The following is a 16,917-nucleotide window of genomic DNA, read 5'->3' on the forward strand; positions in this document are numbered from 1 at the left end:
CATTTGATTGTCCTTGCTGCTGATCATGGCTGCTTTGACCCATGTTGGGAAGGCAGCAACAACAGCCTGGAAGCTGTGCGCTTAAAGAGAAGGCAAACTCTTGGAGATATTGGATATGATGACTATATGAAACAAACGCAATCATTAATATTAAAAATACGAAATGACTTACAATTCTTTGATCCACAATTCAGCCTCAAAGAAAGGTGTGCTGAAAGAAAAAGAATACAAGAAACTGAGAATACTTATTCTGTGGGAAAATAGCCGAGAAGAATAGAGGGGCTATTTGTTACAAAAGTGGCAGGTGCCCTGTCTTCTTTATCCAGAAGTCCTGCCTTTTGATATCAAGTTTATACACTGTAAAAAAAATTTATGACTTTTTTTACATATAAAAAGTTAGTTTTAGAGCACTGTGTGACATATGTACATGCCCCAAATAGTAGAAAGTCCATATATTCTCATGCCTCCATTTCTATGGGGTGGCAAGAGTGAATATTTTACCCTGTCCTTAATCCTAAACCCAATACCGTAGTTTCAATGTGTCAGTCTACTGACAACACTCTATTCAAGTAAGTTTTGTGTTTAGGGTCTTCAGGAGAATCTAGGCATCTTGGATTCCATGGTGCCTCTTTGGAAAGGAACCTATATTACAGCATTGTTCTTAACTGTGACACAGGTGTAGACACGTATAACGTTGTTCATACATGTACCTCTCCTACAAAAAAAATAAAAATGTGCTCCTATTTCTCAAGGAAGAGAGAAGTCACGCAGGGTTGGCAGGTCATGAACATGTGGGCACCATGACAAGTCCTATTCCTACAAGGTCATTTGCATCCCTTATTCCGATTGATGGGTTAGTGGGCTCACGATATCCTAAAATAAACTTTTTCCAAAAAAAAATTACATAAAATTTATATCAAAAAGCGGGTCTTCAGGATAAAAGGGGGAAGGACATCCATTAATTTTAATCTGACAAATAGTAGTCCCCGTTCTTCTGAGGTGATTATTTCAGCTGAAATTCCACGGAACAGTAGTGCCATCCTTGGAAGAAAGGTGACAAAGAAGATTGGTGGTTGCTCAGTCCAGCTGTACAGGCTGCAATGAAGAGAAATGTCAACTTAAAGGGACACTGGGGAGCCCTGAGGGGTGAGAAGGTTGGAAAGGACCATGAGGCTTGCCTAATAAAGTGCAGACAGGGGTGCAGTGCTGGGGATCTCTCACAAGATGGCACTGCAAACAGGCTACAGAAGAAGCCAGTAGCAGCAATGACAGAAAGATCTCTCCCTCTCACAAACACACTCACTCCCAGTACGTTTCTGAGCATAATTCACAGTGTTGGTGCTGACCTTAAAGCCCTAAACGGCCTCGGTCCAGTCTCCACCCCATCGTTCTGCCTGAGGTTCAGTGCCGAGGGCCTTTTGGCGGTTCCCTCGCTGCGAGAAGCCAAGTTACAGGGAACCAGGCAGAGGGCCTTCCCGGTAGTGGCACCCACCCTGTGGAACACCTTCCCTCCAGATGTCAAAGAGAAAAATAACTACCAAAGTTTTAGAAGACATCTGAAGGCAGCCCTGTTTAGGGAAGCTTTTAATGTTTAATAGGTTATTGTATTTTAGTGTTTTGTTGGAAGCCGCCCAGAGTGGCTGGGGAAACCCAGACAGATGGGCGGGGTATAAATAATAAATTCTTATTCTTATTCTTGTTCTTCTTATTACTCTCTTACTCTGTGAGAGTAAGTCTACTTGTTCACCCATAAACTCCCTGGCCATTAACATACATTTGGCACATACTGCCACCTACAGAGCATATTATATTGAATCTCTGTGCTCTGCTTTTGTAGTGTTTTATGATGTGTTTTACTACTACGTTATTGTCCATGGCTTTAGAAACGCTGTGGTCTAAACCACTGAGCCTAGGGCTTGCCAATCGGAAGCTCGGCAGTTCAAAACCCCGCAACGGGGTGAGCTCCCGTTGCTCTGTCCCTGCTCCTGCCAACCTAGCAGTTTGAAAGCACATCAAAGTGCTTCAGGCGACAGGCTGCCGCCCCAAGCCTCGGGCGCTCGGCGGGACCTCCTGCCAGGTGCGCAAGGCTTGCGGACACTCGCCGGGGCTGCAGGCTGTGGGTAGCTTCCTGAAGCCTGGAGAGCGAGAGGGGTCGGTGCGCACCGATGCCTCTCGCTCTCCAGGCTTCAGCGAAAGCCTGCATTGGCCCCATAGTACGCACATACATTTCCCCTTCATTTTTGGAGAGGAAAAAGTGCGTCCTATGGGGCGAAAAATACGTAAATAGGTACTGCTCCGGCAGGAAGGTAAACGGCGTTTCCGTGCACTGCTCTGGTTTTGCCAGAAGCGGTTTAGTCATGCTGGCCACATGACCCGGAAAAACTGTCTGCGGACAAACGTCAGCTCCCTCGGCCAGTAAAGTGAGATGAGTGCCACAACCCCTGAGTCATTCACGACTGGACTTAACTGTCAGGGGTCCTTTACCTCTACTTTCCTACTACAGTATTGCCCATGGCTTTAGATACTTCGTTAATACAAAGCGGTAGCATTTAAAACGTTACATACACAATATCTGCATCGATAAATACCCTGGTCCCTGCAATTTCCTGCCTCCTAACTTTCACAGCCTGGAAGCAGAAACGAAATGTGATTGTGAAGTTACAGGTTGAAAAGCAAACTAACAAAAAAAACCTTATGAAAATCATAGTTGCAGATCAGAAAAAGTGGTCAAGATGCTTTGCTCGACTGAAACCCAAAATTTCTGCCCAAAAAGGGCCACGATTTAGCTGTGGACCGATCAGAATCTTCACTGAGTAGTCAAGCTACTACTACAAGCTGTCATTTGAGCAATCTAATAACAGAGTTAAAACCCACTGGCAAAATAAATTTAGATAAGACAAAACACATAGAAAGCTAAACCGACAGGCACAAATCCAGAAGGGACAAAAGTAATGTAACAGTCGCATTGGGCAATAAATGTGCTGAGTGGAATTCAACCTCACCCGATGATGAACATTCCCTCTGTACAAGCATTTTAGCTTGCCAGGCAAAAAAATCCTACGTCTTCTCCACCATTGCCTTTCATGGGTTTGCCTGGACCCCGCCCCCTGCCCAAGTCAAGGGGGTGCAGGAAGGAGAGAGGGAAGCCCTGCTGTGCAAGTGGAAGTCCTTGCACAGGGCTTCCACTAACAGAGCTTGCTAAGGTGAATGTAACTAACTTGTCCTATCAATTTCAATAGGACTTGAACACAACTTTCTCTGCTAGGCCCTTTATCCCTCTATTTTGCATCAAGGGGAGCTCTCAGCTGTGGTCCCCACAAGGAAGACACTTACCTCGGTGCTGGAGATTTGAAGTCTTGGCCATTGAGCATTATGACAGAGTCAGATCCTAAATGAAGAACAAGCAATACTAGATATTAATCTTTATGAATGCACCTCTTTAAAACAAAACCATACCATCCAGATCCTCCCATTTTGTTTTGTGGGTTCCAGTTTAGCTATCAGTTTATTACATGATTGCAGATTAATAATAATAATAATAATAATAATTGCCTCACGGCCTAGGACCCTCGTACCTACGGGACCGCCTCTCCCGGTATGCCCCACGGAGAGCCTCAAGGTTCATAAATGGCAACACTCTAGAGGTCCCGGGCCCTAAGGAAGTTAGATTAGCTTCAACCAGAGCCAGGGCCTTTTCAACACTGGCTCCGGCCTGGTGGAACGCTCTGCCTCATGAGACCAGGGCCCTGCAGGATCTGATCTCTTTCCGCAGGGCCTGTAAGACAGAGTTGTTCTGCCTGGCCTTTCGCTTGGAGCTAATTTGATTCCCTCCTCCTCTTTTTTCTTTTCCCTTTCTCCTCCTGTGATGAGGCTGCATTTTAATATTTTAATGTTTCAATATTTTAATGTTGCATTTTAATCTTGTTTTTAAGTTGTATTCATTCAACTTGTTTTTATTATTGCTTGTTAGCCGCCCTGAGCCTGGCCTTGGCTGGGGAGGGCGGGGTATAAATAAACATTATTGTTGTTGTTGTTGTTGTTGTTGTTATTATTATTTATTATTATTATTATTTGTTGCAATCGTGAGTGCAGGACATCTGAATGTGGAAATTACTTCCATGTAAACGAGACTGGGAATAGATTGCAAGGAAACATACAGGCCATCTTACAAATGTGTTGCAACAATCTGTTAATGATCTCCAGAAAGTAAAAACTAAGAAGGGCTGAGCAGGAGGAAGAAGAGTCTAATTCTTATCTATTGTTTTCACCTTCAGCATGCACATCCAATGCCGACACACTATTTTGCCGAGTTGCTGTATTGGTGTCCTTGGCCTCAAAAGTAACACGTGAAGGGAAATTATGGACTGGATGTGGCAGTGGTTTGTGAGAGTGTTGCTCCTGAATCCTGAGAACACCAGGTGATTGGTTGCCTGCGGTGGGGCAATAAGCTTCAAAAGGTTTCCTACTATGATTTTCAGCTTCTTTCACAAGGTTTTTATTGGAACCTGCGCATCTGGGTCTGAAAACAAACAAACAAAATAGATCAGGGCTTCCACCAACAAACTGAGAACACGAGGAAGATAATGAGCTAGCAGCGTATTTCAGAGACTCACAGGTTGAGAGACAACAACGAAGAGGACTTTGAGACTGAGCATTTCTTCCCTGTAACCATTTGAATCAGCTGCCTGTAAATCTCTTTTTCTTCCTCTCGAACTGTCTGTGGAGAAATAAACACACATATTTCAACCAGCCAAATAATTCAATCCTGGCTCTGCAGAGACATGCAACATCCTGTAGTATAGAAAGAGTCCACATATTTATCTACTTGACACCAAAGGTTTTCACTTTTTTAAAAAACAACAAAAAACCCTAATGGTTTAAGCCTTTGTGACAAAGACATACATCATGAGAGGCAAAATTCTTTTTATGTATTTTTTAATACACTGCTTAATTCCAAAATTCACAAACCCCAATACGCAAGATGAAACCACAGATCAGGGTCAGATGCTCTAAAGATTTCAAAGAAAAGGGTCGTAGAGAAGAATAAAATGCCTCTTCCCAGGACTGCAAGACTGTGAACAGCAAAACATAATAGTGTATGATTTGGCTTATTTGTTTGGACACACCCACTAATTGGTCTAATTCGAATCCACGCGTCGGGGTGAGCTCCCGTTGCTTGCTCCTGCCAACCTAGCAGTTCAAAAGCACGTCAAAGTGCAAGTAGATAAATAGGTACCGCTCCGGCGAGAAGGTAAACGGTGTTTCCGTGTGCTGCTCTGGTTCGCCAGAAGCGGCTTAGTCATGCTGGCCACATGACCCGGAAGCTGTACACCAGCTCCCTCGGCCTATAGAGCGAGATGAGCACCGCAACCCCAAGAGTCGTCTGCGACTGGACCTGACGGTCAGGGGTCCCTTTACCTTTACTAATTGGTCTAAGGGCATGTCTTCACATCTGTAGATTTATCTTTCTTCCCTACTCATGTTCTCTTCCCCTCTTTCCTTTATCCATCTATTCCTTCCTTTCCAAGGACTCCTTTCCCAAGTACCTCCCTGAGTCTACTCAACCCCTGATTTCTCTACTCCTCTTAGTCTAGGCCTATATCTCCCCCACAACCCAAGATCAGAGAGATCAGTCAAACATAGTCAGAGATGTGTGCATGTCTAGCAAACCCTTCTGTGGTAATAGGGAAATTAAGCCAAACACTATGAGATGTCACCCCCAGAACAAAACAATTGGAGGGGAGGGATAAATCTGTAAAACCCACGAGAAGTCAAAGCATAAGGCTCTGCACACACAGGAAACTTTATTCTCTCTCCTTTTTCCTTTCACCTACCTCTTCTGCGGTGCTGATGGATCTCCTTTGGGATTTCTTGGGACTTAGTAAGCTCCGACGACATGGAGCACTCCATGATGGACTAGTAACAGACTTAATTGGAAAGGATTTTTCAAATGCAGAAATATGGCAATGGTGATTCGATTTCCCTGCAAAGGAATTTGATGTCGCACTGCAGAACAAGTTCAAGGTATTCGATTAGTAAGCCAGTATTATAAAGCTATTCAGATTTTTGTTTTCCATGCTGCATAAACCCAAGCAGAAAGCCAGAGCAACCCTATTCTCACTTCCTCATACTTTGGAAAAGTTAAAAGGTAGGGTTGATTTCCTCCTCCTCCTCTTGAAGAGAATAACTTCAGGCTCACTGTGACAATCCATCTTCTTCCAGCAGATGGGGAATATTCTGGAGCAGGCTTTCATTATCATTAAGAATTCCCACCCCACATTTTTTTGCTTACAATACAAAAATAAAAATATATAAACTCCATACACTACCCCCCCAACGCACTGCTAAATTTTATGAATACAGAACAAAATCTAGTGGAACCTAATGTACCTTTGACTTTTGCGTGCATCAAAATATACGCTGCGGTTTGCTCTAGGCTTCTGCAAAACGGGACCCAGAGTAGAATCACAATTCCTCCACTGCCCATTAGCACTTGTTCCAAATGGTCTTTGCACTCCTGCTGCCTGATACCTCTCAGGGGAAGGAGGTCCTGTGAGAAAGAAGCATTGAACAATAAATGAAAAGCCAACCAATTCACTCCCAAGTTATCCATTACAAACAACCCAATTGTATCAAGCATGACAGGGCTTCAGAGGAGTTCCATGAATGTACTTGCATCTCCCTAGATAGTATCAAGGAACTAAAAAGGCTATAGAAGTTTCAAATGCGATTCCACCGGTAAAACAGCAACAAGCCTGCCTCACTATCTAGCAAGCTAGCTGCTCAGGTTGTGAACTGCAGCCTGTTCTTTTAAGAGTACCTGCATGATTTTCGGCAACATAATCCCAATTAACAGGTACTTGGGAGGAGATCACTGGTCAACCCAGGTCTGGTCACCTAGCAGCCCATATTCCAGACTGTACTGAACTATAAGCAAAAATGTAGTAAAAGGTCTTCCCAGGTTTATTCATACATTTCAAAAACAAAAGCATTTCACAGTTTAATATTACGCAGAAAAATCAAAGTGAGACAAAATGCATCATGTTTGTAGTGTGTTATGTGTACACGTAAAGTACAGCAACATGCATGTACTCGGTAACTGTTAAGTCTTTATTGCTGGTAACATCAACTTTTATCACAGAGCCCAAGTTCAGTCTGTGTTGCAAAATGAACATGGCCTCTGGACCACAGTCTGCTCTGGATAAGTCTGGGCTCCCAGTATACAGAACACGGTCCTATAATTTAACATGCTTACTGCAATACACTAAACTAAATCAAGAAGCATATAGCAAATAGAAGGGAACTTGGACGGCTTTAAAGTGAGGTTTTAGGGCGGGGGGCCTTTTTGGTAGTGACACCCATCCTGCGGAACACCCTCCCCTCAGACGTCAAGGAAATAAACAACTATCTGACTTTTAGAAGACATCTGAAGACAGCCCTGTTTAGGGAAGTTTTTAATATTTTATGCTTTATTATGCTTTTAATTTTGCTGGGAGCCGCCCAGAGTGGCTAGGGAAACCCAGCCAGATGGGCGGGGTAGAAATAATAAGTATTATTATTATTATTATTATTTGGGAGGTGTCAGCCAAATTAATGAAGGCTAAGCTTTAAGCAGCTCCTCGTTATGATGGTTGTGTATCAAAGGCTGTACGAATATCAGTTACTGTGGAACATCCCTGGGGGGTGGGGGGAGAGCTGCTGTGCTAATGTCTGGCTTGTAGGCTATCCTTGGGCATATAGTTGGCCTTTGTGAACCAGATTCAACAAAACAGAAAACCCCCAGTATAGCATGTGGAGGGAGGTTTTCCATTTGGCAGGCAGAAATGCTTGCACTGACGGAGCAATCAACTTAGCATAATGCTGAATTCCACCCTAAGAATACAGGCTAGTGGGTTTGATGGGCCTGGATAAGAACCCATTAGGACACTTTATGTTCTTAAGGAATATTTCAAAGGTTTCAATAGAAATGCATTCCTCTATACAGTAGAAGTTTAGACTCAACCATAAACTATAGCAAGGCAGCATGTTTAACTTCACCAAAGGAAATTTCACTGCAGTGTTACAATCAGCGCATGTTTTAAAAGCTTTTAATTGGTTTCTCAAGTGAACCCAAATCAGCCTCGCCTTACCTGAATAGTAGCCGAAACTGCAGGAAGTATTTCCAGTCGGACAAGTAAAAGGCCTCTCCAGACGATCAAACTTGTTTGATGAAAACTGCACAAAAGAGGCCATAAAATCAGAATATATTCAAAGGAAGGATCTGGGGAAAGTGTGTGTGTGTGTGTGTTTTCATGCGTAACAGAAGGACTGTGCAATTCTTATTATCACTAGCTACAATGTTATAAGTGAAACTAGACCTGAAATATATGGAGAACCTCTAGAATTTTGCAACTTGAAAATATCCTAAAAAAGATTATGCAAATGTAATGGCAAATTTAGGATACAATGCTGCATTCAAAGTTTGGAAACACTGATGAACTAATCACATACCTATGGCCAACTAATAATAATGCCTTTTGCTTGCCTTCAGCCTTCCTACACTGAAGCTTAGGGGGATTATTCAGTAGTGACACATTATATACCTCAACTTCTTTCTCAACATGACTTTTTTCTTTGACAAAGTAATAATCATAAATAAATAGGAATAAAAATGTGCACCCCACCACCGAGACCATTCCATTGTAACTATCCAACTTCCCAAAATTTCAACATCTCTTGCAATGGTTTGACCCCTTTCCGTTTTAACAGTACAAATACTACAACCTCCATATCTCCTGAAAATCATTTCTCCTGCATATTCCCTGTCTTACCTTAATGGCACAAGTTAATTTATAATAGCTATATCCATCTCTTTATATCATTCTTCCATTTTATATTCTGCTTGCCCCTTCAACTTCCTAGCTATAATAATTTGTGCAGCTGTCAATAAATTTGTAAGCAAGTCCTTCATAGCCTGTGAACCTTCCACCCCATCGTAAATTGAAAATAATGCTACCTCTGGACTTTTGGTCAGCTTTATTTAACCCAGTGATTTCTGTTATCTCCTAAAAAAACCTCTACATGACTTCTGCCCTTCTAACTCGCTTAGTAATTATGCAGCTGTTTAGTTCTCATTGACTGTAGGAAGTTTTACTTTATTTTATAGTATGAAATAATAAACCCAGTAGTCCTGAATACAAATTCATCTGTAAACCCTCACGGTGAACTGCCCTGAGATCTATGAATGAAAGTTAGCATAAAAAGTTTAATAATAACAACAACAAACTTGCAGGGGATAACTATCTGAAGCTCCATTAGAACAGCTGGATATGTCCCCAACTATATTCTATTTGGTATACAGTGGTGCCCCGCAAGACGAACGCCTCGCAAGACGGAAAACCCGCTAGACGAAAGGGTTTTCCGTTTTGGAGGCACTTCGCAAAACGAATTTCCCTATGGGCTTCCTTCGCAAGACGAAAGCCCATAGGGAAATCTCCGGGACAGCGGGGAAGCGCAGCGCATCTTCCCCACTGTCCTCGGACCTCCTCCGAAGGCTGGCGGTGGGGCGGAAAGCCCTTCTCCCCGAGCCAGCCTTCGGAAGGCTCCTCCGAAGACTGGCGGTGGGGAGAAAAGCCCTTCTCCCCGAGCCAGCCTTCGGAAGGCTCCTCCGAAGGCTGGCGGTGGGGAGAAAAGCCCTTCTCCCCGATCCAGCCTTCGGAAGGCTCCTCCGAAGGCTGGCGGTGGGGAGAAAAGCCCTTCTCCCCGAGCCAGCCTTCGGAAGGCTCCTCCGAAGGCTGGCGGTGGGGAGAAAAGCCCTTCTCCCCGAGCCAACCTTCGGAAGGCTCCTCCGAAGGCTGGCGGTGGGGCGGAAAGCCCTTCTCCCCGCACCAGCCTTCGGATGGCTGTCCTGAAGACTTGGGGTGGGAGGAGGGTTTTCCTTCCCACCGCCAACATTCAGAATGCTGTTCTGAATGTTGGCGGTGGGGAGGAAAAACCCTCCTTCCACCGCAAGCCCCGGGAACAGAGGAGAAGTGCTGCGCCCCTTCCCCTCTGTTCCCGTACCTGTCCTGAAGGCTTGCGGTGGGGAGAAAAGCCCTTCTCCGCACCGCCAGCCTGGCAAGCGGTTTCCCTAGGAACGCATTAATTGATTTTCAATGCATTCCTATGGGAAACCGTGCTTCGCAAGACGAAAAACTCGCAAGAAGAAAAAACTTGCGGAACGAATTAATTTCGTCTTGCGAGGCACCACTGTATATGGAAATCAACCAAGTTAAAGGCAAAGCAATCCTAAAAGGGGCCAGCAATCCAAACACCACATTCTGCCAGTGGTATCTTACTGCCCACTTGAGTGGGGATTGGGCTTTCACCACAATGGAACGCCACCCCCATTCCAGCAGCCAGTAGATTGCAACACTTCCAACCAACCAATCAACATTGAGAAGTTGAGGTTGCAGCCAAGTGTTATAATTCAAAGAGAAAAAATTAGCCTCATTACTTTTGGAGCAAAAATACAGTAAAAAAAATAAAATAAATACAGCTAAGAAATAAAAGCAGCTCATTCTCAAACCTTGTTGCCAGACAATGGAAGCTGATCTCCGGAGAGAGCGTTCTGCTGTAGAGGAAGAGTCTTGAACACAGAAGTGTGATTAGCTAACCCATAGTCTCCAGCCTCCATCTTCATACAATCGGCAGTTTCATCTGAAAGGGAAAAGCTCCTTAGTGTATGATTCTCAGGAGGAAATAAAGTGTACACGATCTAAGAGAGGTTTTCAGTTCTGCAAGCTCCTGTTAAGCAAACAGGAATTTCCAGGTGGCGCAGCTGGGACTTCGGCAGGAGAAATTCCCCGTGGACTACAAACCAGTGAAATAACAAATGCCAAAGAAGCAAATACAAACCCCAAGAAAGGAAAACACCAGAAAGAGACCATGCATGAACTTTTTTCACACGTGTAACAAGCTTCATACAGAATCAAGGTACCGTATTTTTTGCTCTATAAGACTCACTTTTTCCCTCCTAAAAAGTAAGGGGAAATGTGTGTGCATCTTATGGAGCGAATGCAGGCTGCGCAGCTATCACAGAAGCCCAAACAGCAAGAGGGATTGCTGCTTTCACTGCGCAGCAATCCCTCTTGCTGTTCTGGCTTCTAAGATTCAGAATTTTTTCCCCTTGTTTTCCTCCTCCAAAAACTAGGTGCATCTTGTGGTCTGGTGCGTCTTATAGAACGAAAAATACGGTAACTTGGCAAACACCTTGAGCAATCATATATACTACAACAGGGGTTGTCAACCTGGTGTCCACAAGTTAGGCTTTAACTGGTACCACAGACACTTAGGCAGGACTCATAGCTGGCGTCCTGTGGTAAGCATAACATTGTCAGGGATGGCTACCTAATTTTATGGTATGCCACACTTCCAAGGGCACCTGTTTTGTAACTGGTGCCGTGCCACCCAGCATTCTCTCAAAATTCAAGGTGTGCCCACTGGTCCAAAAAGGTTAGCAACACCTGTACTACAAACTGTAGCTTTCACATCTCAGAAGGTACAATTTACATTCTTCACAAAGCTAAATTTAAGAGACACGGTAGATAGCATTTCAATACGTTCAGATGGTAAGCAGCAGCCTTGAGCTACATAAAAATAACCCCTCTCTCTCGCATAACCTTGCAGCAGCTAAAATCATCTGTTTGCCAAATGGAGAAAAATAAGTGATCTTTTCCAACTTGCCAGAAACCTCTCACTACCACTGCACCTGCTCCTTTACTAGTACAGATGGCCAGCATATGTTTGCAGGGAACCAAAAATGCACACAGGATGCAGAGCAAGCACATAGGATGTAGTGCAACCCCCTAAGAAGCAAGGTGCTATTAATCATGCCACAGCAAGGTTGAGGAAGCTGCTGGTTACAAAACTAGAGTGAGATAGATCCTAAAGCTCAAACAGGAGCATAAACTGGGTAAAATCCTAATGTGCAATTCCTGCATATCACCACAGGATTTCTCCAGACTGGGCTGTTAGGTAGGTCTGAAAGTGTCTGAAAAGACATGGAGATTCTATTGAGGAGTTTCATTTGATATAGGTTTTATAATGATAAAGGGTGCAAGACAAAATGGGCTGGTATAACATGCACAGACTCACCCATTCCTGAACTGCTCACATAACTGACTCATATGATAGAAGTTTCAAGTGCCTGAAAAGAGCAAGATGTATAACGTATTAAGGATTTAGACCAAACCCCATGGATTGTTTGTCTAGTACAAATACCCAATTTCTTGAGTAAAAAAGTTCGGAAAAGAGTTGTGAAGTCTAGAACAAAGCACTGTAATCACAAATTGTATGAAAAAATATATACATACTTTAACAGTGAAAGAGAAATAAAAAGTTTTTAAATATAGCTGTTTCTGCTCTTCAGAAATCAAGAATACAATGTTTTAGCTCTTTCATTACCATGTCTACTCAGAAGCAAGTCCTATTGATTTCAGTGGGGTTTATTCTCAGGTAAACAAGTTTAATAATGCAGTTTTATTCTCATTAAACAAGGGTGCAGTCGTATTAGTGTTATGTTCATGCATAGTGATGTTAAATTCTCGAGAATAATCTTTTGGATATTCATGCATATCACCAACTTGCAAATGTTCATAGCTGCGTGTTACAGTTCAGAACCCTTCTCCTCTGACCATTCTGACAAGTCAAAGGCCACATACTGTGATGTACAATTGAAATCAGTGGTGGAGCTCCATGCTCCAGCACCGAGGGGCAGAGAGCAGGTGGGGGTGTGGCGCCCGGGGGGGGGGAGCCGCAATGGCACCCCATTGGGATCATGCTGCAGGGGGTGGTGCGCTCCCCCCACACTCCTCTTCCTCCGCCAGTGATTGAAATACATCTTTATACTCACTGCATCATTAAGAAACTAAATATTCCACACTATCCTTTTCCACTACCTAAAAGTTGGTAGTGGAACTAGTTTTTCAGGGTGTGGTCACCCAACTAATTGTCCTGTATTACCATGATTTTGCAATTAAATGAACTACTAAACTGCACTGGAGACAATGTTTCAAAACAAGGAGGATACATTATATCAGAGCTTTCCAAACTGTGTGTCATGACACATTAGTGTGTAGGCTGCAGTGTGTCCCACAAATGCTCCCTAAACTTCTCCCTAAACTTTGCTAGTAAAACTGAATTACTGTGTCACAAAATGATGCATGTCTAAAAAGTGTGTCACCAACATGAAAAGTTTGGAAAGCTCTGCATTACATATATGATCGGGTGCTTTATCTCCTAACCTCTAACTTCCCCCTCCTGTTCTCACAAGGCCATTTTACCACCCTTTAGCTAAGAGAATTCTTGCAATTTTGATAAGAGAAATCTAAGTTGAATGTTTTCTTTGCATCTGTCAATTCCAGTCAAAACAACACAGCCGGCAAAGGTGGAAAAACTGTTTGCAGAGTGAAGACACAGCAGATTACTTTTCCTACGCTATCATACAGAATTCATTTTTATGTAAATCACCAAAGAAATTTTGAGAATTATGCAGAACATAAATCCTGCTAAATAAATAAAATGCAGTTAGGTTTCCACAATAGATTCAAGGGACACAGCAGCGGTGACTATAAAGTCAAACTTTGTGATCTTCTATTATGCTTTTGTTATTTGTTGTTTGTAAGCTGCTTTGTGACTCGTGTGAGTGAAAGGTGTCATAGAAATATAATAATTAAAGTAAAATGTAGTACGAAGCGAGCCGGGTGGTGATGAGCTGCACCCCTCATCTCTTACCTGAACACTCATACGCTCTCCCCTCTCAACCACCCTGCACGAAAAAGCCAATGTCACTCTCCTGCAGCTTCAGCAGATCTCCTTTACTTTTAGCAGTTGACTTCAAGTGGAAATTCAATTTAATGGCTCATCGTGGCACAATGCAGCAGGTGGGGAGGGAGGGGATGGCACCTGTCAAAATCCTTACTTCAGCTGTTAAGCGCATATGATAATTCTTCGGGCAGGTGGGTTACCTCTTGTCAAGCCACGCAGAATATATTATCACCACAATGCATTAAATTTAAATACCGCCTTCCATCCGGGCTTCACAGTACAAACAAAACACAAATGTACATAGCTGTAATACAGAACGTAGCCTTCTCTCCATACCTTGATCCTGCCCAGTGGCCCCGACGGTCTTCCTCCTTTCCCAGAGATTCCTAAAGCAAGAGATTTCAGAAAGTCAGTTCAGCTCTCCTCTGAGGGATAGGGGAGAAGTTCGATTCAGAGGGCCTTCTCGGTAGTGGCACCTGCCCTGTGGAGCGTCCTCCCATCAGATGTCAAGGAAATAAACAACTACCTGGCTTTTAGCAGACATCTGAAGGCAGCCCTGTTTAGGGAAGCTTTTAACGTTTGATGTTTTGGCGTGTTTTTAATATTCTGTTGGGTGCCGTCCAGAGCAGCTAGGGAAACCCAGCCAGATGGGTGGGGTATAAACAATCAGTTATTATTATTTAAACTGCATTTAAGCGGCTTGCACTTAACTGAGAGCAAGGCTCGTTTGGGTAAGAGTTGGCCTTTACAGTACAGTGGTACCCTGGGGTAAGTACTTAATTCATTCCAGAGGTCCGTTCTTAACCTGAAACTGTTCTTAACCTGAGGTACCACTTTAGCTAATGGGGCCTCCTGCTGCCGCCGTGCCGCCTGAGCACGATTTCTGTTCTCACCCTGAAGCAAAGTTCTTAACCCGAGGTACTATTTCTGGGTTAGCGGAGTCTGTAACCTGAAGCGTATGTAACCTGAGGTACCACTGTACAGCAGTACCTCGGCTTAAGTACTTAATTCATTCCGGAGGTCTGTTCTTAACCTGAAACTGTTCTTAACCTGAGGTACCACATTAGCTAATGCGGCCTCCTGCTGCCGCTGTGCAATTTCTGTTCTCACCCTGAAGCAAAGTTCTTAACCCGAGGTACTATTTCTGGGTTAGCGGAGTCTGTAACCTGAAGCGTCTGTAACCCGAGGTACCACGGTACTTCCAAACAGGCGCACTTTTCGCAGCAGCAACGACAACAAGCACCACCACAAGAAGCGCCAGCCAGCAGCGAACTCTCCCCCCCCCCCCCGCTTCAAGCGCTGTCCGAGGCGAGGTTTGAACAGGGCACTTTCCCGCCCGCCCGCCCGCCTCTTCGGCCAGCCACGCTTCCCTCTCTCCCAGCTTGCGAGTAGTAGGGGGGTGTCCGTGAGGGAGGCGGACCGGGCCTTAGAGGTCTTAGGGGGGGAATAAAAGGTGGGGGACCCCAACGGTGTGGGGGGGGTAGTAGGGCAGTTGCCATAACTACCAACCCCAGACTCTTCCTCCCCCCCTCAACCAGTTTACCGGAAGCGAAGTCAGCGGCCGAGACGGAGGGAGCTGAGGCGAAAGGCTCTTTGTTGCCGCAGCCGCCACCTCCTTCCAAGCGCTCCGGGGCTCTTTCTCTTTCTTTCTTTCTCTCCCTCACTCTCTTTCTTTTTTTTTTTCTTTTCTCCCCGACCGGATTCGAAGAGGCGGGAACACGTCAAGGCAAACCGGAAGCGGAAATGCCTCTCTCGGTTTGCTCCCTCTCTCTCCCCGCCCTTTTCCGCCCCTCCCACTTCCGGGGGAAGAAGAAGAAGCAGAGGGAGAAGAAGCAGGCGACGACTCGGCGGAGGAGGAGGAGGAGAGAACGTTGGCTCAGAGGGGGGCGGGGGGGGAAAGGAACACACACCCACGCGCGCGCAGAGGCTTCGGAAGGGAATTGGTAGGAAGGAGGCGGAGGAGGGTTGCGCGTGCGCACGTGCTGCCGTGGGGGGGGAAATTGCCGGTAGTTTAGCAGGAGAGGTTGCATGCATATGCATGCGGGGCGGGTGGGTGTATATGTACTGCATATATATTTGGAAGAACGTATGTAAGCATGAATGCGTGTATCGGGTATATGTATATATTTGCAAGTATGTGTGTATAGATTTGCAAGTATGTAAGCGTGCATGCGTGCGTATGTATGTACGTATGTATTTGCATGTATTTATTCATATACATGGGCGTAGCCAATGGGTGGGCAATCAAAATCAATACAAATCTGAGATTCTGCTCTCTCTAACCAAAGCCGGCCGCCCTCCCCCCCAAAATCCTGGCATATGCAACTGTGCATGTGTCTCTGTATATATTTTCATGTTTGTATGCCTATATGTTTATATATTTGCAAGTATGTATGCATGTATATGTAGGGACGCGGGTGGCGCTGTGGGTTAAACCACAGAGCCTAGGACTTGCCGATCAGAAGGTTGGCGGTTCGAATCTCCGCGACGGGGTGAGCTCCCGTTGCTCGGTCCCTGCTCCTGCCAACATAGCAGTTCGAAAGCACATCAAAGTGCAAGTAGACAAATAGGTACTGCTCTGGCGGGAAGGTAAACGGCGTTTCCGTGCGCTGCTCTGGTGCGCCAGAAGGGGCTTTGTCATGCCACATGACGTGGAAGGTGTAATACGTCTCCTTCTGCCAATAAAGTGAGATGAGCGCCGCAACCCCAGAGTCGGCCATGACTGGACCTAATGGTCAGGGGTACCTTTACCTTTAAGGAGCTGTTTATGCATGTATATTGGAGCAGGCAAGCCGCTCCAGTATCCCTGCCAAGAAAACTCCATGGACAAAGACAGTGCCTGGCGTGCTCTGGTCCATGGGGTCACGAAGACTCGGAAACGACTAAACAACAATGCATATGTATATTTGCGTGTGCGTACTTGCAAGTATGCATGTGTGTGTCTGTATTGTATCAGTGCGCTGCTGATGGTAGCTTGTGGTTCTGCTCCAGAATAGCAACGGGGGTGGGGGTGAGGGAGGAGCGTCTGAATAGATGTGTGCTGGATGTTGGGTGAGGCAGGGGCTGAGTCATCATCCAAGGGCTGATGGGGTTTCTCATCATAGTTGAAAACTGGTACTCAAAACTTTCTGG

The 16,917-nt window shown here is 44.8% G+C and overlaps 1 protein-coding gene across 2 annotated transcripts in view; it reads right to left on the reverse strand.

Moving 5' to 3' along the window:
• The window catches only part of SENP1 (SUMO specific peptidase 1), a 32,420-nt gene extending 16,896 nt beyond the window's left edge, over positions 1-15,524 (reverse strand). The window contains exons 1-11 of one of the 2 annotated variants that reach the window (XR_014216734.1): positions 15,329-15,524; positions 14,122-14,171; positions 12,115-12,166; positions 10,547-10,677; positions 8,130-8,214; positions 6,391-6,550; positions 5,835-6,006; positions 4,614-4,717; positions 4,269-4,519; positions 3,334-3,388; positions 173-211 (exon numbers count right to left, since the gene is read on the reverse strand). Coding sequence is in view for 1 of the 2 variants with exons in the window: in XM_082212530.1 (XP_082068656.1) it covers positions 173-211; positions 3,334-3,388; positions 4,269-4,519; positions 4,614-4,717; positions 5,835-6,006; positions 6,391-6,550; positions 8,130-8,214; positions 10,547-10,677; positions 12,115-12,118 (1,001 nt within the window). In the remaining variant the exon portion in view is untranslated. The remainder of the gene's footprint in view (positions 1-172; positions 212-3,333; positions 3,389-4,268; positions 4,520-4,613; positions 4,718-5,834; positions 6,007-6,390; positions 6,551-8,129; positions 8,215-10,546; positions 10,678-12,114; positions 12,167-14,121; positions 14,172-15,328) is intronic. The other variant, XM_082212530.1, reaches the window with a different exon arrangement.
• Positions 15,525-16,917: the final 1,393 nt, after the last annotated feature.

This window comes from Podarcis vaucheri (genome assembly GCF_965113315.1).
Source record: "Podarcis vaucheri genome assembly, chromosome: 2".
In the NCBI taxonomy this organism is placed as follows: Eukaryota; Metazoa; Chordata; class Lepidosauria; order Squamata; family Lacertidae; genus Podarcis; species Podarcis vaucheri.